Source organism: Budorcas taxicolor, chromosome 2 (assembly GCF_023091745.1).
Source record: "Budorcas taxicolor isolate Tak-1 chromosome 2, Takin1.1, whole genome shotgun sequence".
In the NCBI taxonomy this organism is placed as follows: domain Eukaryota; kingdom Metazoa; phylum Chordata; class Mammalia; order Artiodactyla; family Bovidae; genus Budorcas; species Budorcas taxicolor.
In genome coordinates, this window is record NC_068911.1 from 134,314,179 (window position 1) to 134,338,093 (window position 23,915).

Here is a 23,915-nt window from a genome sequence, read left to right on the forward strand (position 1 = left end):
CAGGGTTTCTTTTCCTTGTTGATTTGCAGGAGACCTTTGTATATTTGAGGTATTTCTACTCCTGTGGCACAACCTGGGAACATGGACATGAAAGATGTGGTCTCTGCCTTTGTGAAGATCACAGCCTAGGATAGGAACCAGCCATAAAACAGCAGGACAGATATTGGGTGGATATATTTAGGAGGCTGCAAGAAAAGAGCAAGGGGGCACTTCCTGGGATAGGATTTAGCCACTAACAGGTTTTCATTCTGTGGCTGCCTTCTTACTCGGAGTTCTCAGGGCAGAGTCAAGGGAAGTTAAGGGCACAAAAGGAACACAGCACCCTTACCTAGCTCTCTGCAGGTGGAGGGGCATTTTCAGCTATCTTGTTAATCCTCTCGGCTGTGAAATTTGCCCTCTGAAAGCTAATACTCCATTTGGGGAAAGAGAACATGTAGTTTCAAAGAAGAGAGGTTTTTTTTTTTTTTTCCCCTCTACTTTATTCATCAGAAAACAACTGATGAGAGCCGAAAGGCAGGGCTAAAGTGAGTTTTGTTCTGTGTTTTATCTCCAGGTCCCAGTCCATGGTGAGGGCCCTGGGATTTTATTTTTCCTTTGGTGAGTTTGGCTGGGCCTTTTGGGAGGAAACAATATGATTCGAGAGTTTTCTAGACCTAGACTGCTGAGGGTGAGATCTGGTGGTCTTGGGGTCATGGAGGTGATCTTGTATATGAATGTAGGTTGGGGAACCATGAGAATTTCTGTGGGGGTCAGTAGACCCTCTGAACCATAGTGAGGGCCCATAGTTCCAGAACTCAAGACCACTCAGGAGTGCTCAGTGAGTATTATTGAAGGAAACCACTGAAGTCTTAATAATGAACCCATAAAAATCTGTACATTTCTGAAAAGGAAAAGAAAGGGTTCTTAGCTATCATTCAGTTCAACTTTTTCCTTTTGGAATGTGGTACAGAAGCCCCAAAGAGAAAATGACCTGCCCAAAGTCACATAGCCAGAGGCAAGTTTCAGATGGCCAGCGTCCCCATCCAGCACCTACCTCATATTCCATGGGCTCCTTCTTGGAGATGAGGATGCGGGTGCTGCCTGGAGGCTGGCCTGCCTCACTCAGCCTATGGTGACTCAGGAGTTTTGAAAACAGGAAGTAAGCGAGCTACGCTGTTGGTTCTTCATTTGACTCTAATTCCTGTCTTAGATGTACTGAGAGAAGAGGCCCGTGAAGTGGCTGCTGCTGTGAAGGTTCCAGGATCCGCCTCTGGTAAGATCTGATGGGACTTTGGAGAGGAGGGCCTTTGATTCTAGAACTCTCTAGGCTACTGAGAATGGGATCTGGCAGGTTCGGGGCCCATAGGGTAATCCTAGTATTTGAGTGTAGATGAAGAAACTGGGAGAGTTAGCCGTGCCTCTGAAGGCCGTGGTGAGGGTTCAGAGATCCCAGATGTCCGTGCCCCTCCAGCTTTGGTAGATGATGCATTCCTGGGTTTTAGAGGGGGAGTACTCCAAGTATATTCATCTTTACAGAGGCCTCACCGTTATGCCAGCCAGACTTATCGAAGAACAGAAACCAAAATTCAAATCTCAACTGACTTTGCTGCTGTAGCTACCCATCTGCCGACCCACAGACCACCAACATAAACACATACACACCTAAACAGACACACACAGAAACACACACACTAAGTGCTAAGCACTCAATTGTTTATTTATTTATCTTTGCGGGATGGGGGTGGGGGGATTAAAAGGGTAAAGAACAGTACAGGGAATAATATACTGGCAATAGACTGATACTCACTATTTGTGGAGTTAACCATTCATAGGTGGAATTATGAATTTCATTCCAACATTGGTTTGGAAATGTGAGATTAAGCATTTACAGGTAAGTTATACATTCGTTCAGTTTGGTAGGTTTTAAACTTCGCTGGAATGTGGATACCTTTTCTGGGCTGTGTCATAGTGCTGGCTGGGGCGGGGCAGTGAACAGTGCTTGTGTGGGTCTCTGGCAGGTTCTGGGTGAATCCCAATTTGGAGTGGGAATCCTGATTCGGAATGGGAACCCCAATTCGGAGTGATCCTCCTGGACTGGAGGGAATGGCCATCCTATTACCTAGGGCTTTCAGGCCTGAGACTAACTTTCCAGTACTCTTGAGCTTTGAATGAGACATAGATTTTTGTCTCAGAAGAGGAATGCAAATTTTGGGTTTATTTTCTCCAGCTTTGAGGTAGTTTTCCATTAGACTGAGAGAGCTAAGATGCTGCTAGAATGTTGTTAGAAGGATTGTTTGTGATTAGATGAGGTTTATTTGCAATTTAATTGTGGTGTAACAGGCAGTGCTAATTTGGGACTCTGGGATGAGGTGCTGAGGTTTAAATCCAGGCTCCAGAACATACCAGCTTGGTTGTAAGGTTCTGACCTTCTCTCTGCTTTAGTGGATTTGTTAAGAATTTTTGTTTGTTGTTTCTTTTGGGGGTTTCTTTAAGAATTCTAAAGACTGTATAGTCCATGGGTTCACAAAGAGTTAGACATGACTGAGTGACTTTCACTTCACTTCACTTAGTCTTTTAAAATTTTAAGTAATTCATAATCTTTAAAAATATTTTGATTATGTGTCTTTATTAAATTTCTTCACTGGCTTCCAACTGCAATTAGAATAAAATCTAAATCTTTGCAGGGTCTGTCACTAAGCCTCTTGAGATGCTCTAATCTGGGCCTGATACCTCTCACTAGTTTATTTCTGAACTGATTTTTCATGGTAATAAAGTGAAGACGATAATAGCAATTTCTAGAGAGGATTGCAGTAAATGAGACAAGAAAAATATTTTTATGTTTATATCATTATATGTTATAAACATTTATATATCATAATACAAACATTTGGCTATATAAAAATACTTTGGGGCACACTTTATAAAAATAATAGATATAGTTACATATCATATAATACAAATATATATATGTGGGCTTATTACTTAGATATTGTATAATTGAAAGTAAAAGAAAACTTCTGAAGGCCTTTCCATTCCCACCCCTCTCCTCTATCTTGCATGCTATATAAATCAATATATTCAAACTGATATATTCTACATATGTATATGCATATATTATATATGCATATATGTGAATAAAATTGGGAAAGAACTCACAAATGTGACCCCAAAATTACTTGTAAATTTTTCCAAGTGGTATTTTTCTTTTAAAAGTTCTCTAAGGAACAAGTGTTACTTTTACTACTTTAGGATGAGAAAAATAGAGCAATGACTATTCTTTTTAAAATATTACTCTAATAAGGTTTCTGGCTTATGAGCTCATGCAATAAACCCAGGTCCCATAAAAAAAGAAGTGCCTTTTAGTTCCTCTTCCTGCAGATCTTAATCTAGAGGTGGCCCATGGTTAATGGTATAAAATCTGGAGCAGGTAATAGTGCTTCCCAGGTACTACGAGCAGAGAGATGGGTGACCTAAACAAAGACAATATTATACCACAATGTGTTTTGGAAAACCTGGGTCAGGAAAGAAGCCTCACCAGTACTTTCCCTGCTAAGTGTCCATTTTAATGTGATGTAAAAATCACTTAGAAAGCACTGCCAAGCTATTACAAAGAAAATGAAATGACCTGGTTATAGAGGACAGGAGCCAATCATGTTATATTCAAACTCATGTGATTCTGGCTTTGGATTGGAATTTTTTTGTATGTCAGAAAGTGCTATTGAACATGTAACAAAAGCCTTAAAAAGCTTTATGTCTTTCATCTCAGTAATGCTATTTCTAAGAAATTATTCTAATAAAATAATCAGAGTTGCATTGGAGATTTGTATTGTAAGATCATCCTAAATGTCATCACTGACTCAATGGACATGAGTTTGAGCAAGTTCCAGGAGATGTGAAGAACAGGGAAGCCTGGCATGCTGCACTCCACGGGGTTGCAAAGAGCCGGACACGACTAAGCAACTGAACAACAACAAAAAATGTCATCAGAGACTGGTTAGATAAATTATTGCCTATGTGTATGATTAGATAACTTACAGATTTTCAAATCCATGTTGTAGGAAAAAAACACGTCAAGTTGTACTTATAATATTATCAGTGGAAAAATACACTTACACCTCAGAAGTACAGTGTGTTCAAATAGGAGGGAAAATATATAAACAGTACTAAAATATTTGGTAGGAAAGACAGTAAAATATTATTAGGTAGTTATCTTTGTTTTTCTAAAAAGTTATTTGTTTATCTGTTTGCTTTTGGTCGCGCTGGGTCTTCACTGCTGCCTTGGGCTTTCTCCAGTTGCGGCGAGTGGGGGCTACTCTCCAGTTGCGGTGCGCCGGCTTCGCATTGCTATTGCAGGCCACGGGCTCTAGGTTCGCGGGCTAGTAGTTGTGGCGCACAGGCTCAGTTGCTCTGAGGCATGTGGAGTCTTCCTGGACCGGGGATGGAACCTGTGTCCTCTGCATTGGCAGGCAGATTCTTATCTACTGTACCACCAGGGAAGTCCTATCTTTGTTTTTTATTTTAAGTTTTTTTAAAAATTGAAGTATAGTTGATTTTCAATATTGTGTTAATTTCTGCTTCACAGCTAGTGACTCCGTCACACACGCACATGCGCACGCGCGCACACACACACACACATCATTTTTTTCAATATTCTTTTCCATTATGCTTTATCATAGGATACTGAATATAGTTCTCAGTGCTGTACAGCAGGACCTTGTTGTTTATCCATTCCATTTATAGGAGCTTACATCTGTTAACTGCAACCTCCGGCTTCATCTCTGCCCCTTACCCCCTCTCCCTTGGCAACCACAAGCCTGTTTCTGTTTCATAAATCCGTTTCATTTGTCCTATTTTAGATTCCATAGATAAGTGATATCATATCTTATTCATCATTCTCTTTCTGATTTACTTAACTTAGTACGACAATGTCTGATTGCTGTAAATTATATTATTTCATTATTTTTTATAGCTGTGATATTTCATTGTATATATATACCAGATCTTCTTTATTTGTTCATCTGTTGATGGACACTTAGGTTGCTTCCATGTGCTGGCTACTGTGAATAGTGCTGCTATGAACATAGGAGTGAATGTATCCTTTTGGATTAGAGGTTTTGTCTGGATATATGCCCAGGAGTGGACTTGCTAGATTATATGGTAATTCTATTTTTAGTTTTCTGAGAAACTTCCTTACTATTTTCCATAGTGGCTGTGAGTGAGTGAAGTCGCTCAGTCGTGTTCGACTCTTTGCGACCCCATGGACTGTAGCCCACCAGGCTCCTCCATCCATGGAATTTTCTAGGCAAGAGTACTGGAGTGGGTTGCCATTTCCTTCTCCAGGGGATCTTCCCGACCCGGGGACTGAACCCAGGTCTCCCTCATTGCAGGCAGATGCTTGGAATCCCATTAGTGGCTGTACCAACTTACATTCAGAGAAGGCACTGGCAACCCACTCCAGTACTCTTGCCTGGAAAATCCCATGGATGGAGAAGCCTGGTAGGCTGCAGTCCATGGGGTTGTGAAGAGTCAGACGCAACTGAGCGACGTCACTTTCACTTTTCACTTTCATGCATTGGAGAAGGAAATGGCAACCCACTCCAGTATTCTTGCCTGGAGAATCCCAGGGACAGCAAGGCCTAGTGGGCTCCCGTCTATGGGGTCGCACAGAGTCTGTCACGACTGAAGCGACTTAGCAGCAGCAGCAGCAGCAACATTCTCACCAACAGTGTAGGAAGGTTCTCTTTTCTCTACATCCTCTCCAGCATTTGTTATTTATAGAGTTTTTAGTGATGGCGGTTCTGGCTGGTGTAAGGGGTACCTCATTGTAGTTTTGATTTGCATTTTTCTAATAATTAACGATGTTGAGCATCTTTTCATGTGCCTATTGGCTATTTCTATTTCTCCTTTGGAGAAATGTCTCTCTGGGTCTTCTGACCATTTTATAGTTGGGGTTTTTGCTGTTGTGGAACTGTATGAACTGTTTGTATATTTTGGAAATTAAGCCCTTGTCAGTTACATCATTGGTAAATATTTTCTCCTATTCTGTAGATTGTCTTTTCATTTTGTTTTTGGTTTCCTTTGCTGTACAAAAGTTTGTAAGCTTGATTAGGTCCCATTTGTTAATTTTTGTTTTTATTTCTATTGCCTTGGGAGACTGAAAACATTGGTACAATTTATGTCTGGAATGTTTTGATTAGGGCTTTTAACTTTGGATGATAGAATTATGGGTGATTTTTATTCTTTTATCCTTCCTGTATTTTCTAAGATGAATACAAAAAGCATTGTTATCATAGTCAGAAAATCATATCAGAAAATAATTGTTATAATATCAGAAAACAACTGCAGAGGGGAAAAAAGGAGATTCTGCTTTCATTTGATTCTGTGGTTGATTTTATTCTGTAAAATGATATTTTAGCAATGGTTAGAACTGGTTAAAAGATCTAAGGACACTGGACTTAATGATACTAAGCAGAGCTGGATCCAGTTCATATCCTTTCCAGATTCATATCCTGGAATAAAAACAGAACGTTAAGTAGAGCTTTTAAGTTAAGTTCATGTACATTTTGCATAAGTAACACACGCAAATGGTAAAGATTCACACTGTGCAAAGGGTATAGAATGTAAAGTAAGTCTCTTCCTGTCCACATCCGGGCCTCCCCCAAACCCAGACCTCTAGTTTCTCTCCTCTCAGGCAACCAATGTATTTTCTTCAAAGATCTGTGAACACAAAAACTAGGCACTTTATGAGTTTGGTATGTCACTTTCCAGAATTTCTGTATCTTTTTTTTTTTTTCTGCTTTTATAAGTATGTCTATAATCACTGAAAATCTAATTGTATTGTTTGAGTGTTTCTGAAAAGTAGCTATATGATTCTTGGTTATTATATCTTCACTGACATAACACATCTTGAATATCTATGCGTTTTAATTTCAGAAGGTAGAGGACATCTTCTTAAGTGCTGCACAACTTTCTGTGTGTGACCATACTGTAGTTGACTTCGCCATTCCTTTATTGGAGGACTTTTGGGATGTTTCTAGTTGTTCAAGCTTACATATCATGCTGTCGATATGTACAAACCCTGTAGAGCACATATGTGCTCCTAGAGAGTGTGAGTTAAGGAATGAACTCACTAGTCTGTTCCCTGGAATGTCCAGCAGTTTTATTTGTTGAACTTTGAATTTATGCTTTTAGGTGCTGGCCAAATATTTAAGATATCAAAATATTTTTATGATAATTGATTGCTTTTGCAGTGAATGATCTAGGCTCTGCAGTCTTTATGAATCCAATGTAAAACAAAATGCATCTTCCCAAGAAACTGTCCCTACAGTTCCCTAATCAAGAAAACAATTTGTCTAAACAGTAATGCCAGCTCTAGACCAAAAGTGTGAACAAAAGTTTTGCCATGATTCCAGTTCTAAAAAAAGAAATAATCAGAGGTATGCCCAGGATATATGAAAAAGTCCCTCAGTGCAATATTATTTTAACAGTAAAAAAACAGAAAATTGCTTAAAATCAATTTTATTTTCACATGCTGGAATTCAAGAAATATTTAAAATATGCCCAAGGAGAATGTTTATGGTAAGAGTAAACATTCATTCTAATTATTAAGTGGATTAAAAAAAACCCAGGTGTACATGTTTGTTTTTTATATAAATGTATCTTTATGTGCATGTGATGTATGATAATGACAACTGTGAACATGTTATAATTTATTATATTTTCAATTTTTACCCTTCCCCCTCAAAAAAACCCCACTGTTCTATAATCAGCATTGGGAGGTTGGAAGTGTTTTTAAAAAGAAAAGCTAAAAAGCTTCAAAATCTTTAGGGTTACTTTAAAAGAAATTATTTTTCTGTGGGCCACTTTTAAAAAATACTAAAATTTATCTTAATGTTTCTATTTTAGTATCTGATGTACAAAATACACAGGTCCTGGTTCACTCTGTCATCCCTCAAGTGATAGTGAGGATTCATGGTTTCATCCAAGAATGTCAGTGAATGCAGGGAGCTTAAAAATTCAGGAGCCTTGCTTCAGGGAGGAAAGAGATCCAAACAGGTTAAGATTATTTGATGTCAAGCAAAATGCCCAGGGGCACAGAGTCTGTGGGAACAAGCAAGTGATGGAGCTGAGGTTAAAGGTTTTCTAGTTCAAGGTTTGCAGACAGTAGCCCTGAGGTAAGGGAGTATTTGAGTAAGCCTTCAAGGAAAAGTTCTTTAACTATGGAGAGGTTGAAAATTGCTGCTTCCAACTGAAGTTTCCAGTGAAGAAGCAGGAAAATTAGGAGGGTAAGAGAAGTGTTCAGGTTACATGAACACTTATAATCACCTGCTGTGGGGCCGGTGGTGTCCAGCCCCACAGCCAAGGTGTTTCCCTTCTTTCAGATAAACATGCCTTTATTCAGTAGTTGTTGGTCGTTACTCTGCAAACATTATAGGTGTTACATACTCAAAGTGGGGCTTCCCTGGTTGCTCAGAAGGTAAAGAATCTACCTGCAGTACAGGAGACTTGGGTTTGATCCCTTGTTTGGGAAGATCCCCTGGAGAAGGGAATGGCTACCCACTGCAGTATTCTTGCCTGGGAAATCCCATGGACAGAGGAACCTGGAGGGCTGCAGTCCATGAGGTGGCAAAGAGACAGACATGTCTGAGCGACTATCACTTTCACTTTCTTTCATACTCACAACACTGCAGGAGAGGTTGTTCTTTTGATCTCACCTTACAGAGGAGAATTTCACCCTAAGAGGCTCTGAACTGCACAGGCCTGGACCAGGCCCGCCGTGGGTTCTGGTCTAAGTTCTGTCTGACCCCACAGCCCCACTGCCTAGACACTCAGCTGCTGGTGAGATTCCTGGCTTTGACAGTGACCGTGCAGCCCGCCTCGTGTAGTTATGTCCCAGTCTTGTTACTATGCTGTGTCTGACATGAACCCTGCTCCAAGGGTTCCTTGTGCCTAGAATATAGGCTTATCAGAGCAGGGAAGGTGAAGGAGAAATCCACGGTGACTCAAGGGGCTCAAGGGGGAAAACTCCAGATTCAGGGCTACTTGTGTGAAGCCTGTCTGTGGTTTCCTGAAACACTACCCTCTCCCTTTCTTACCTGCTCAAACGTGTGTGTGTTAGTCACTCAGTTGTGTCTGACTCTAGGAGACGCCCATGGACTATAGCCTGCAAGGCTCCTCTGTCCATGGAATTCTCCAGGCCAGAATACTGGAGTGGGTAGCTGTTGCCTTCTCCAGGGGATCTACCTGACCCAGGGGTCAAACCCAGGTCTCCTGCATTGCAGGTGGACTCTTTACCATCTGAGCCACCAGGGAAGCCCACTCAAACAAGTCAATATGTGGAAATAGGGCTTCCCTGGAGTCTCAGTGGTAACAAATCTGCCTGCCAATGCAGGAGACCTGGGTTCGATCACTAGGTCAGAAAGATTCCCTAGAAAAGGAAATGGCAATCCACTCCAGTATTCTTGTCTGGGAAATCCCATGAACAGAGGAGCCTGACAGGCTACAGTCCGTGGGGCCAAAAAAGAGTCAGACACGACTTATCGACTATACAATAGCAGCATGTGAAAATACCCCATAATTTGAGTTGAAAGGCTGACCAAGTTCTTCTGAGTTCCGTTTCCAGTCTAGGGTTCTTGACTAGAGAGCCAGTCTTGAGGCCCTTGGGGAACAACACTGCATCATGTCCTCCCACCATTGTTTCTGCCAGATCGTATCACTTTTCCCACCTCCAACCCTTCCAATCTGTCCTCCACACTTCATTTTATTTTTAAAGTATAATATTTATTTTATACTGGAGTCTAGTTGATTTACAATTTTGTGTTAGTTTCAGATGTACAGCAATGTGATTCAGTTATACATATATGTATGTCCCCCACACTTTAAATGTTAATACTAAATTGGATGACATCATTGTCGTGCTTACGATGCTTTCTTTGTTCCCCATTATCTCCAGGACAGAGCCTGACCCCCTTGACCCATGGTCTGGGCCCTTTATAATGGTTCCTGGCCACAGTTCCATCCCTTTGTCTCACCATTCCCTCTTTCAGACTCTTCAGCATTACTTTTTGAGCTCCCCATGCCTGTCTGAACTGACTTGAACATTCTTGCTTCCATCTTTGCATACATTATTTCCTTCAAGAATTGTCCTTCACCATCTTCTCCCCAAAGGTGACTCCTCTCCAGGAAGCCCTTCTCCCAGGTTGAGTTAAGGCTCTATATTTCTCCTGTGCTCTGGTTACAACTCTCTGACCACTGATTAGTTTGTAAATCTATTTTCCAAAACAATGTTATGTTCCAAGATGATAAAGAGTGGGAACCTGTTTGTTTGTGTGTGTTTTTTTTAATTTTGTTTTTCTTCTTCCCTGTATCTTTAGCAAAATGTCTGGCATATAGTAGATGTAATAGCATTTGATGAAGGAACAAACCAGTAAGTGGTAGTTTTCTTCCTCATCTGAAAATAACATTGTGTTTTAACCTAGGTAACAACTACATTCTTCTAACACTTGAAAAGCATGGATCTCACCCAGTGTCTCTATAAAATTGGAGAGCAGCTGGGCAGTGACGACCTGGCTGCCCTCAAGTTCCTAAGCCGGGACCACATCCCATATAGGAAGCAGGAACCCATTAAGGATGCCTTGATGCTATTCCAGAGGCTCCAAGAAAAGAGAATGTTGGAGGAAAGCAATCTGTCCTTCTTGAAGGAGCTGCTTTTCCAAGTGAATAGACTGGATCTGCTGCTTAACTACTTGGACACCAGCGAGGAGGAGATGAAGAGGGAGCTTCAGATACCTGGCAGGGCCCAGATCTCTGCCTACAGGTGGGGAGAACCTCCGCGGTGTGGACCTGGGAGCTGTGGGTTTGAATGGATACATCTTTATGGGCAGGGCTGATATTGTATATAGGTTGTCTGTATGGAGTGACTTTGGAGGCTCTGGTAAGAAGTTTCACCAAGGCCAGGGTAAGAAATGTAGAGACTTTATGCAGAATTCAGAGGAAAAAAATGCTAAAACCAATAAAGTAAAATTTTCTTTACAGAGTGAAACATTACCAATAGGTACATGTGCTAACTGCTTCAGTCATGTCCGACTCTTTGTGACCCTATGGACTGTAGCCCTCTAGGCTCCTCTGTCCATGGGGATTCTCCAGGCAAGAATACTGGAGTAGGTTGTCATTTCCTCCTCCAGGGGATCTTCCCAACACAAGGATCGAACCTGTGTCTCTTATGTCTCCTGTATTGGCAGGCGGGTCCTTTACCACTAGCACCACCTGGGAAGCCACTGAAATTCAAATAGCCATGCTTTAAGCATTCTAATTCTCCTTTCTGTTACATGTCTGTTATCTTGATGCTTCTGCTTTGCTGATGTTCATACCATGCACTCAACTTTGCCTATTATTAAATAAAGCATTGCAGCTCCCCACTCGAGAACCCCTCCCATCTACTTGTGGATGACTATGAAATTCTCCACAGGGTTTTAGGCTTTTATTATACACTTTAAGGCTTGTGTTACTAAGTTCTTCAGTGAGGTGTGTGCTGCCAGTCATTCTGGATTGGCCAGGCTGGACCCCCACAATAATTGTTTTTTTTTTAATGGTATAAGATAATCATTAAAAAAAAATGTTCATTTATTAACTTACTAACGGTTGTGCTGGGTTTTCAGTTCTGCACCTGGGCTTTCTCTAGTTGTGGCGAGTAGGGGTCACTCTGTCATACAGTGCACGGACTTCTCATTGTGGTAGCTTCTCTTTTGTGGAACGCCAGCTCTAGGCGTGTGGGCTTCAGTTGTTGCAAGACTCTGGCTTGGTTGTTTCACTGCACATGCTTAGTTGCTCCACAGCAAGTGGAATCTTCCCCAGCCAAGTATAGAACTCGTGCTCCCTGCATTGGCAGGCGGATTCTTACCCACTGTTCCACCAGAGAAGTCTTAAGATAATCATTTCTAATCTATCCCTGGCCATACAGTGGAAACACCCACTGTAATAACCAATCATCCTAAAGGTTAAACAGCTTCCACAATTTCACTTCATAAGCCAGTCTGCAGTACCCAATGACTGCTTAATCCCCATGACTCCAGATACTGTCAGAAGAACGGCACTGGCTTGGGCTGTCTGTCCTGCCAAAGGCTTAACACAGTAGAGAAATCAGTTTTCTAATTGTTCTGGAGCCTATGGGCCTGAACTTGAGGTGTTAACATGACGGGTTCCCTTTTGGAGGCTCTAAGGGAGAAAGTTCCCTCTTCTTTTAAAGACACCAACCATCGGGTTAGGACCACTTTAAGCCAGTCTACAGATGGACAAGGTAATGAGGGTATGAGGGGCCCAAGTTCAAAGGGTGAGGGGCAGGGCAACTGGGTATGTTCGGAGAGGAATGGGGAGATGGTGGTAAGGCACGGCCAGAGATGAAGAGGCAGACTAGGCTCAGTTTGCAAAAGCCTGTGTTCCAAGAGGAGGTGTTTGGCCTTCCTATTGAAGGGAGTGGCTGGGAGAACATTGGCTAGTTTTAATTGAAGAATTAAAACTGATGTGTGTTTTGAAAAGAATAATATCCAAAACCAAAGCTTTTCTTTCTTTCTGTGCAACAAGATCTTAATCCTATAGTGAAGGACAAGGGAAAAACACAATTCACTCAACTGATATTAACTGAAAGTTAAAATTGGGGAACTTTTAAAATTTTTAATTAAAATTAAAAATTTTTATTTAGTTATTTTGGCTGTGCTGGGTCTTCACTGCTGCACACAGGCTTTCTCTAGTTGCAGAGAGCACAGGCTACTCTTCATTATGGTACACTGAACCTGGGGCTTGTGGGCTTCAGTAGCTGCAACTTTTGGGCCCTAGAGCATGGGCTAAGTAATCCTGGCACACAGACTTAGTTACCCTGCAGCATGTGGGATCTTCCTGGACCAGAGATTGAACCCGTGTCCCCTGCATGAGCAGGTGGATTCTTAACCACTAAACCACCAGGGAAGTCCCTGGGGAATTTAAATTCCATTAAGAGTGGGACAGTTGAGCTTGAGCCATGAGTCTTCAGTGTCACGACACGAGCCTCTTTCCAAGGACTCAGCTCATAAATCGTGTCATTAGCTGGTTTTATTTTAAAGGGAGGCCAGAGGATCAAGCCCACGTGACTCCATATATCAGATGGGAAATAATTGAAGAAAGTTAAAGTGTTTCTGTTTCCCCCTATAGGATCCTGCTTTTCCAGATTTCAGAAGATGTGAACAAAGTGGAATTGAAGGACTTTAAGTTTTTTTTGAGCCAGGAGATTGCCAAATGTAAGCTGGATGATGACATGGTAAGACCTGGTGTCTCACCCGAGGTGTAGCCCTGAGAGTGAGTCAGCTGGTGGGGATTTCTGAGACTAAAGAGAGCTCTTGTCCGTAAAAGCAACCTGAATTCTCACTTTTTAACCAAGGGAGAAGAATGCTGTCTGGAATGAGTGCTGTAGATATGATGCCTTTGTATAATAAAAGGTGCTGCTCACATTAATTATCAGGGACAAGCCAGAGTGAGGAACAAAGGCTGGTTGTGGGAGCCCAGGTCAGTGTGGGGGCCTGCAGAGCCAGGAGAGCCACTGGTGGGCCTGAGACCATTTCCCCACTTCTGCAGTCTCTGAAAAACCTGGGACCTGGAACTCTGTGTGTGTGTGTGTATGTGTGTGTGTGTGTGCGTGTGGTATGGTGTGTCTATACATATGTGTGTCTGTGCTGGGATGTAATGCTATATGTGTGTGTGTCTCTGTGTGTGTATGTATGGTATGGTGTGTCTATACATATGTGTGTCTGTACTGTGATGTAATGCTGTATGTGTGTCTGTGTGTGTGGTATGGTGTGTCTATACATATGTGTGTCTGTGCTGTGGTGTAATGCTGTATGTGTGTGTGTTTGTGTGTGTGTGTATATGGTATGGTGTGTCTGTACGTATGTGTGTCTGTGCTGCGATGTAATGCTGTATGTGTGTGTGTTTGTGTCTGTGTGTGTGTATGGTATGGTGTGTCTGTACGTATGTGTGTCTGTACTGCGATGTAATGCTGTATGTGTGTGTCTGTGTGTGTGTATGGTATGGTGTGTCTGTATGTATGTGTGTCTGTGCTGCGATGTAATGCTGTATGTGTGTGTATTTGTCTGTGTGTGTGTATGGTATGGTGTATCTGTATGTATGGGTGTCTGTACTGTGATGTAATGCTGTATGTGTGTGTCTGTGTGTGTGTATGGTATGGTGTGTCTGTATGTATGTGTGTCTGTGCTGTGGTGTAATGCTGTATGTGTGTGTGTGTGTGTGTGTGTGTGTATGGTATGGTGTGTCTGTACGTATGGGTGTCTGTACTGTGATGTAATGCTGTGTGTGTGTGTGTGTGTGTGTGTATGGTATGGTGTGTCTGTATGTATGTGTGTCTGTGCTGTGGTGTAATGCTGTATGTTTGTGTGTGTGTATGGTATGGTGTCTATATGTATGTGTGTCTGTGCTATGGTGTAATGCTGTATGTGTGTGTGTTTGTGTGTGTGTGTGTGTGTATGGTATGGTGTGTCTATACGTATGTGTGTCTGTGCTGCGATGTAATGCTGTATGTGTGTGTGTTTGTGTGTGTGTGTGTGTGTGTGTGTGTGTATGGTATGGTGTGTCTGTATGTATGTGTGTCTGTGCTGTGGTGTAATGCTGTATGTGTGTGTGTGTGTGTGTGTGTGTATGGTATGGTGTGTCTGTACGTATGGGTGTCTGTACTGTGATGTAATGCTGTGTGTGTGTGTGTGTGTGTGTGTGTGTATGGTATGGTGTGTCTGTATGTATGTGTGTCTGTGCTGTGGTGTAATGCTGTATGTGTGTGTGTTTGTGTGTGTGTGTGTATGGTATGGTGTCTATACGTATGTGTGTCTGTGCTATGGTGTAATGCTGTATGTGTGTGTGTTTGTGTGTGTGTGTGTGTGTGTGTGTATGGTATGGTGTGTCTGTACGTATGTGTGTCTGTACTGTGATGTAATGCTGTATGTGTGTGTCTGTGTGTGTGTATGGTATGGTGTGTCTGTACGTATGTGTGTCTGTACTGTGATGTAATGCTGTATGTGTGTGTCTGTGTGTGTGTATGGTATGGTGTGTCTGTACGTATGTGTGTCTGTGCTGCGATGTAATGCTGTATGTGTGTGTGTGTGTGTGTGTGTGTGTATGGTATGGTGTGTCTGTATGTATGTGTGTCTGTGCTATGATGTAATGCTGTATGTGTGTGTGTTTGTCTGTGTGTGTGTGTGTATGGTATGGTGTGTCTGTACGTATGTGTGTCTGTGCTGCGATGTAATGCTGTATGTGTGTGTGTGTGTGTGTGTGTGTATGGTATGGTGTGTCTGTATGTATGTGTGTCTGTACTGTGATGTAATGCTGTATGTGTGTGTGTGTGTGTGTGTGTATGGTATGGTGTGTCTGTATGTGTGTGTGTGTATGGTATGGTGTGTCTGTACGTATGTGTGTCTGTGCTGCGATGTAATGCTGTATGTGTGTGTGTTTGTCTGTGTATGTGTGTATGGTATGGTGTGTCTGTACGTATGTGTGTCTGTGCTGCGATGTAATGCTGTATGTGTGTGTGTTTGTCTGTGTATGTGTGTATGGTATGGTGTGTCTGTACGTATGTGTGTCTGTGCTGCGATGTAATGCTGTATGTGTGTGTATGGTATGGTGTGTCTGTGTGTATGTGTGTCTGTGCTGCGATGTAATGCTGTATGTGTGTGTGTTTGTGTGTGTGTGTATGGTATGGTGTGTCTGTGTGTATGTGTGTCTGTGCTGCGATGTAATGCTGTATGTGTGTGTGTTTGTGTGTGTGTGTGTATGGTATGGTGTGTCTGTGTGTATGTGTGTCTGTGCTGCGATGTAATGCTGTATGTGTGTGTGTTTGTGTGTGTGTGTGTATGTGTGTGTGTGTGTATGGTATGGTGTGTCTGTGTGTATGTGTGTCTGTGCTGCGATGTAATGCTGTATGTGTGTGTGTTTGTGTGTGTGTGTGTGTTGCAGTGCACTGGTCACTGAACTGTTGTTGAGGACCCTCAGCCTGGAGGTGCGTGGGTGCCAGAGGCAATGTAGGGTGTGAGGCCGTTCCCAGGGCTGTTGCCATGGGGACTGGGCTGCTGCGTCTCAGCCATGTGCCTGGGCTGCTTCACTGTCTTCACATAAAAGTGTCCATAGATGGTTGGGCTTGGGGACTGGGTGACATCTGAGGTGACTTCTTCTCTGTCTTATTTCTGTCTTTTTGGGCCAGAAAACATGAATTGCCTCCCTGATAGTTTATTGATTGGCTTTATAAGACCAGGATGTCCACTTAAGAGGATCAGCTTGGGAAGCTAGGTGGGTGTCTAATTTGGAGGAAGTGGAAATAAAAAAAATAATAATCTAAAAGTCCGTAAAACTCCGTCCTGTTTTCTAACTTGATTTCTCCTCCCTCTAGACTTTGCTTGATATTTTCGTGGAGATGGAGAAGAGGACCATCCTAGGGGAAAATAACTTGGACACCCTGAAAAGAATCTGTGAGCAGGTCAACAAGAGCTTGCTGAAGAAAATCTATGATTATGAAGAATTAAGAAAAGGTATAAATACCCTGAGAGCTGTGAATCAGCAAAATGTAGTCTTAAATTGACAGATGCTTCTATGTCACAACTGTTTCTAATCAAATATGTGTATGTTTCTTTTAAGATTCAGAGAGAATAATGAGACTTGAAAGAGATCCAGATGAATTTTCAAATGGTAATACTTGCAGATATGTTTTCAAGGTCTATTTAGTTAATTTACTTCCCAGGTGGCTCTAGTGGTAAATAAGCCACCTGCCAATGGAGGAGATGCAAGAGATGTGGGTTCAATGTCTGGGTCGGGAAGACCCCATGGAGAAGGAAATGGCAACCCACTTGAGTATTCTTACCTGGAAAACCCCATGGACCGAGGAGCCTAGCGGGCTACAGTCCACGGGGTCTCAAAGAGTCAGACAATGACTAAACTACAAGCCTCATTGTCTCCTCTCTACAACCTTTACCACATCTGCATCTTAATGGACCTGCTCTCCTAATAGCGGTGACTACTAGTCACCTTCTCTGCACACTGGAAGATGTAAAAGGAATTGTCAAAAGGCAGAGACCCTGTAACCTCAGGCTGGCAAGTTTGAAATACAGGCAGAATGAGTCAGCAGTAAGATTTTCCCTTATTCTGTGGACTGCAGTATATTATGTTCAAGGCAGTCAGTGAATTTACATTTTAAAAGGGACCTTATGTTGTCCTGGGTGCCACCTCTTTCTTAACCAATATCTTCCCTGTCACATTTCATTCCAGATATGTCACAATCGCTTCCAGAGGAGGGCTCCTCTGAGATGCTGGCCATGTCAGACTCTCCAGGAGAACAGGGCAGTGAGTTGCAGGTACCAGGAAATCCCCATTTCTTTCCCCTTTTGTGCTGCAGATTCTAGTTATTGTGTTCCTGAGCTTTTTTTTTTTTTTTTCAAATAAACTAATAAGGGACAGAAACTTAATGAAAAGTGTTGAGAACTATAGAAAAATTCCACAAAAGCACAAGTTTAAAATGTGACTTTGGAATTTGGTAAAGGTGATCTCTTTGGTTTCCCGTGTGTTAAATGTCTAGTTTAAAACCAAAGATGTGGGAAGAGTTGGAGGACAGAGGAGCAGGGAGCCTCTAACCTGATCCCTTTAGCAGCTGCCTCAGCCTAAATGGGAGGGGGCTTTTGAGGGGAAAGTTGAGCAGGACTGGAAGAAGCAAAGTCTTCGTTTAGCTTGGTATTTCAGAACTGTTTCTCCTTTGTGATTAGGCGTTAAGCAGCAAATGATCACAATCTAGTCATCTCTATGTTCTCCTCCCATTGAGCAGGCCCAAGAATTGCCTTTCCTGGTATCACTTATGTTTCTGTAGCCTTCAACACTTTACCACCTTCTTACTCATCAGCCCATTCACTCTTCCCAGGGAAGCAGAGGAATTGCTATAAGCCAAAAGTCTAGTGAGAAAAACTTGAAATTAAGCTTAGGAGAGACCATTCATTAGTGGACTTCTGAGCAAATCACCAGACCTCTCTTGGTATGAACATCAAGGATTAGCCAAAGTCATGTGGCACTTTGTAAACAGAAAAGCACTCTGCTGACGTCATCCCCACCCATCAGCTAATGACCCCAAGGGCAAGAGAGATTCAATAACTTGTCCCAAGTCTTGAGGTTATTGAGCCAGGAATTTAGCCCCCTAGTTTGGGGCCCTTTCCTCTACCTTGAGGAACTGCATGGATTTCCCAATAAATGCTAAATATCTCAGCACTGAAACAGCCCTGGGGAAATCAGGAGGTCCCCGGGTCACTGTCAAGTACTAGAACCTAGATATTGTAACCCATAGAATAACCTGTCTGTCTCCTCCGGTCACTGTGGTCCTCAGAGCCAAGTTAAGCCATCGGCTTTAAAAATCCTGGGACCATGCTGTGTTGTGTGATGGATAAGTCCTCAGCTGCTAGCCCAGAGTGTGGATGAGATGATCAGAGAGCCAAGAGAATCACAAGGTCACAAAGGGGCAGCCTAAAGACAGCACTACAATAGTCCTTAGTCCCGCAACTCCTGATTGAGCTCTCTCAAATGAATACTAAATCCTAGCCCCTGACACAGATGTTCTGTGCCTTGGGCAGAGATGAGAATAAATAATACTAATATAATATGACAACAACACTATTAATATAAGTACGAATGCTCAGGAGACTCAAATATTGGGACACTGACTTTATACACTAAAAAGTGGGGAAGAAGTCTGGGGATCCTTTGTCAGGGGAATGAATGGAAACTAGTTCCTTAGGGGAGCAGTGCCAAGTTGGGGTGGGGCCGTGGAAAGTGCATTAGCATCCCATTTGGGCTTGGGTGATGCCTAACCAAAGCTTACCCAGAGAGTCAGCTCCTGGGTTGGATTTTTGTTTTCCAGACATCCGACACAGTTTACCGAATGACAAGCAAACCTCGGGGATACTGTTTGATCTTTAACAATTATGATTTTAGCATAGCACGGGAGCAGGTGCCCGAACTTCACAGCCTTAAGGATAGGAATGGAACACACTTGGATGCAGGTACAGTAGAACAGAAAAGAAATATTTCTAATACCTATGTTTTTGTTGAAAAGGGAGAACAAAAGCTGTATCAACAGGGCCACATGTTTCAAAAAGGTGAATATAATCATATTTCCCTGTGGACAGGAAGAACATTCTTATATATTTGCTAGTTTTCTGCTTTTGTTTTTTAATTAATGTTTAAAATCAAAGCAATATATTTATAAAGATAAAATATTAAATCTTACTAAAAGGCTATAAGGAACAATAAACTTTATTTTTATTTATTTTTGGCTACACCAGGTCTTCGTTGCTGCATGCAGGCTTTCTCTAGTTGCAGCTAGTGGCCTTCTTGTTGTGGTGGCTTCTCTTGTTGTGGCTTGAGGACTCTAGAGTGCGGGCTCAGTAGTTGTGGCTCATGAGCTTAGTTGTCCAGGGGCACGTGGGATCCTAGTTCCGGGACCAGGGAACAAACCTGGGTCCCCTGCATTGGCAGGTGGATTCTTATCCATTGGACCACCAGCGAAGTCCCTAACCTTCATTTTTAATGCAACTAAATGCATAGAGCTTCTGGAGAGTGTTATTAGGTGTTGGGTGAAAACATTGCTTTGGTATAAACCGTTTATGGAAGTTGGGCTCTGAGTGCAGCAGAAATTGAGTTCTTAACATAAATAGCATTTTCAAATGTTAAACTAACCAGAAATTCTTTGGCTCAGTCTTTTCCGGCTAAGATTGAGATCTTACAGGTTGAATGAAAAATAATTTGCATCATGTGAATGCAGATATGACGACAACTAAAAGCAATAAAATAAATAATCCAACTCAATCCATAGTGATATTAAGAATTTCAACTTGATGAAAGAATTTTTGAAAATGGTGTTTATGAGTCATAACATCAGGTAATGACTTATTTTTTTAAATAGAGTAGCACTTAGAAAATTAAGATAGGTTGATTTTAATCATCAGGACTCTGTGAATGTTTTCTGTTAACATTTGTTTATTCAAGCACGTCTATTCTAAGGTTTTTAAACAGCCATAGAGCTTAAGTTCACTGGCTGCATCATTTATCATCATATAGCTTGGTTTATTTTAATAAGAAAGGAAGCATATTAAAGAATATTATATTTACATAGTACTGGTAATATATAGATTTCTACTGCTTCAACTAAATGTTATAAATGTTTAAGAACACCAAGTGCTCATCATCCACAATAGAAACTCAATACAAAAGTCTAAAATGTATAAATAAATAAATAGAAATGTACCCAAATTCATTACAAAATGGAGACTTATACCCCCCTCCCCCAAATAGTTAAAAGTTGAAAGTGGTTGCCTTCACAGAAGTGGCTGGACAGAATATAACTGGGTAGTAGGAAAGAGTAGAGAAGGGGTAACTTTTTTGTAATAAGTCTTTTAGTTCTACTTGACTTTTTAAGCATTCATATCTTGTATTTTGATAAACAGCTCTGAGAAGATACAGGATAAAATAAATATGGATTTTGTATTAAAAATTTGTTTTGCTTTCTTTCTGGTTATGTAAGTGGTACAGTTAGTTTTTAGATCGGTTCGGTAGTAAGCCTTAAAAATAGTTTACCCATCTTGTAGACTAGTTGAGAAAAGAGAATAGCAGTCTCCCCTTTCTCATTTGCCTGAGAACTGGAAAATGTTTGCAGCTAGTGGCAGTAAATATTAGAAGCCTACGGAATCCAGCCACTAACATAGTGGGTCTTGTTCTTAAATTCTGGTTCAAATTCTTATCTGATCAATGTTCTCTCTAGTTCTAGGTTGTGGTCTAGGAATTACTGCCGTATACTATTAACTTTTCTTTCCTTTGTTTTCAATAAACTTATTTATTTATGGCTGCATTGGGTCTTCATTGCTGTGTGTGGGCTTTCTCTAGTTGCAGTGAGTGGGGGCTACTCTCTCTGTGGTGTGTAGGCGTCTCATTGTGGTGGCTTCTCTTCTTGCAGAGCATGGGCACTATAGTATGCAGGCTTCATTTGTTGCTATGCCCCAGGCTTAGTTGCTCCAAGGAATGTGGAACCTTCCTGGACCAGGATCTAACCCATACCCTCTGCACTGGCAGGCAGATTCTTAACCACTGGACCACCAGGGAGGTCCAATATGATTTTTCTTGTTTCACTTTTCAGAGGCTTTGGACAAGACCTTTCGTGAACTTCATTTTGAGATAGTGCACTACAGAGACCAAACAGCAAAGGGAATCTGTGAGGCTCTGAAATCCTATCAGAAGAAGGACCACAAAGCCAAAGACTGCTTCATCTGCTGCATCCTCACCCATGGAAACAAGGGCACCATCTATGGCTCCGATGGGCAAGAAGCCCCCATCTATGAGCTGACCTCCTACTTCACTGGATCAAAATGCCCTTCCCTTGTTGGCAAACCCAAAATCTTTTTTATTCAGGCTTGTCAAGGGGATAAGTACCAGAGAGGAATAGCTGTTGAGACCGACTCAGAACAGATGGAAGCCTATTTAGAAGCAGATTCATCACCTCAGAAGAGATATATCCCAGATGAGGCTGACTTTCTGCTGGGGATGGCCACTGTGAACAACTGTGTTTCCTACCGAAGCATCTTGAAGGGGACCTGGTATATCCAATCACTTTGCCAGAACCTGAGAGAAAGATGTCCTAGGTAATTTTTGCTTATTCAATCCTACATTCATCTCCAAATGTCTAGTTGTGGGTCATGTAGCTGATTCTCAGGTCAGTTGCAGAGTGAAAGAGATAGCAAGTGTTAAGATCTTTAGTTCACAGATGGAAAAACCTGAGATGCTTACAGAGGATTTTCTTTTATTTAGCATAAAGGGCCATCAGTATATCATAGAGCTGGAGAGATGGCAAAATCATATAGTACAGCTCTGTTTTTAGGCAGAAACATGACTGAACCCACTCAACAAGTTTGGAATTTCAATGTTTAACATTCTCTTACTCCGTCAAAAGTGAAAGTGTTACTTGCTCAGTTGTGTCTGACTCTTTATGACCCCATAGACTGTAGCCCACCAGGCTCTTTTGTCCATGCAATTTCCCAGGCAAGAGTACTAGAGTGGGTTGCTATTTCCTCCTCCAGGGTATCTTCCGAACTCGGGAGCGAACCCAGGTCTCCTGCATTGCAGGTGGATTTTTCTTTTTTCAAACCATCTGAGCCACCAGGGAAGACTTCTATAATAGCTCACCAACCTCAAACCCTTTTGTGGGAGTTAAGAGCCAAGAGTAGAAACCTTTTATATTGCCAATAATTTGACTGCTTTGAAGCTCACAACATGTGGGAAAATATCTTTTTCTCATTTATTATCTTATGTTTCCATTAGTTAAATGATAGTTTTGTATGGCTTAGTTCACCTAATGTACATACAACCAGCAAATAAATAGCAAGAACTCCTCTGCAAGTTGCTTCTAGTTTTGTGTCTCATTGTTTTAAGTGTGTGAAGAGCAAGAATTGTCCATGGCAGAGAAAGGACTGAGAGGGAACCATAACATCTAGGCTACATTTTCATTTTGCAACTTAGACAGTGAATGAACCTGCAAGGTTCCAGGGAGCTAGCTACAGAGGTGAATGAACAGGTTGCCCAACTAAACTGATAAGAGGTGCTGGTGAGAAAGGGGTGGAGTTGCTGCAGGAGACATTCTATTTCTACTTGCTTCAAGTTTGATGGGGCCATCAATGAATCCACAGAAGCAATGCCAATTTGAGGCAGAGGATGTTGAGGGGCCTTGAGGAGATTAGTGGGTAAGTGATATAGTACTTGGAGTTGCTGCTGCTGCTGCTAAGTCGCATCAGTCATGTCCAACTCTGTGCAGCCCCAAAGACGGCAGCCCAACAGGCTCCATTGTCTCTGGGATTCTCCAGGCAAGAACACTGGATTGGGTTGCCATTTCCTTCTCCAATGCATGAGGGAGGTACGAATAGGTCAGGAGGGAAAGAAACCAAATCCAGTGTTGACACTGAGGTTTCTGATGGTCTTAAGATCCCAAATAAACTAAAGGTCAGTTATGAAGCTCTGAGAACTTCTTTACTGAGAAAGCTGGGGTAGGCCTTGGTTTAACACCTTATGAATTCAAATGCCTGATGTTTTGAGGGAAATAATTATCATTAACCACAGTAGATGATAGTGATTTCCTCCCATAGATATGTAATAACAAGGTTCTGTTACATTTTTCAGGGGTGAAGACATTCTGACCATCCTAACCAAGGTGAACTTCGAAGTAAGCAAAAAGGATGACAAGCAAAACATGGGCAAACAGATGCCACAACCTACTTTCACACTGCGAAAAAAACTCTTCTTTCCTCTTAATTGATGCTATTGTTTAGTTGTATAACTAGACAATAGTTATGCAACTGAACAATAGTTAAAATGCTGCTACTTTATTCTCTTTCTTCTTCTTTTTATTTTCAAATAGCTGGGAGAGCATGAGAGTCAGGACAACATAATTTTTATGCAAATTCAAGCCTAAATCTCTGGCTTTGTAGACAATAACAGTCAGAGCTGTGGTCTTGATTTCAATTGTATTTTTAATTTGATGAAAAGGTTTAAAAATGAACTAAAATAAACACAAGAAACACAGTAAGTTTAAAAGAAATATCAAAGATCATGGAGGGAGATTTTTGTGATCTGACCTAGCTGAAAAATCCCCTCGACTATTGAGGTTCAGGGTATAAAGTTCCCACATCCAGCCTGATTGCTACTGATGTGTATGATAAGCTGTCCTGGAAACATGTAACCCTCCTCTCCTTAGCCATGAGCAGACTCTGATTTTCAGTGGTGAAAACCACCACTCTTTAGACTTCAGTTTCAAAAGCTTATTTTCCTTTTTTAAAAAAATTATTCATAAATGCAGCATTCAACATACTTTTAAGAGAAATGATGTTAATATT

General features: G+C 41.7%; 1 protein-coding gene across 1 annotated transcript; it reads left to right on the top strand.

Moving 5' to 3' along the window:
• The first annotated feature begins 563 nt into the window (after positions 1-563).
• On the top strand, positions 564-23,912 carry CASP8 (caspase 8). The gene is made up of 10 exons (XM_052657713.1): positions 564-597; positions 1,190-1,252; positions 10,458-10,795; positions 13,162-13,267; positions 16,400-16,538; positions 16,645-16,695; positions 17,272-17,357; positions 18,902-19,043; positions 21,173-21,674; positions 23,203-23,912. Exons 3-10 carry the CDS (start codon positions 10,491-10,493, stop codon positions 23,336-23,338), a joined length of 1,467 nt encoding a protein of 488 aa, XP_052513673.1. The 5' UTR covers positions 564-597; positions 1,190-1,252; positions 10,458-10,490; the 3' UTR covers positions 23,339-23,912.
• Positions 23,913-23,915: the final 3 nt, after the last annotated feature.

Excerpts from the sequence above, each read along its gene's own strand:
- CASP8 (XM_052657713.1), top strand. The coding sequence starts at position 10,491 with ATGGATCTCACCCAGTGTCTCTATAAAATTGGAGAGCAGCTGGGCAGT. Across the intron at positions 10,796-13,161 it reads GCCCAGATCTCTGCCTACAG|GATCCTGCTTTTCCAGATTT; the intron begins GTGGGGAGAACC and ends TTCCCCCTATAG. Across the intron at positions 16,539-16,644 it reads TTATGAAGAATTAAGAAAAG|ATTCAGAGAGAATAATGAGA; the intron begins GTATAAATACCC and ends GTTTCTTTTAAG.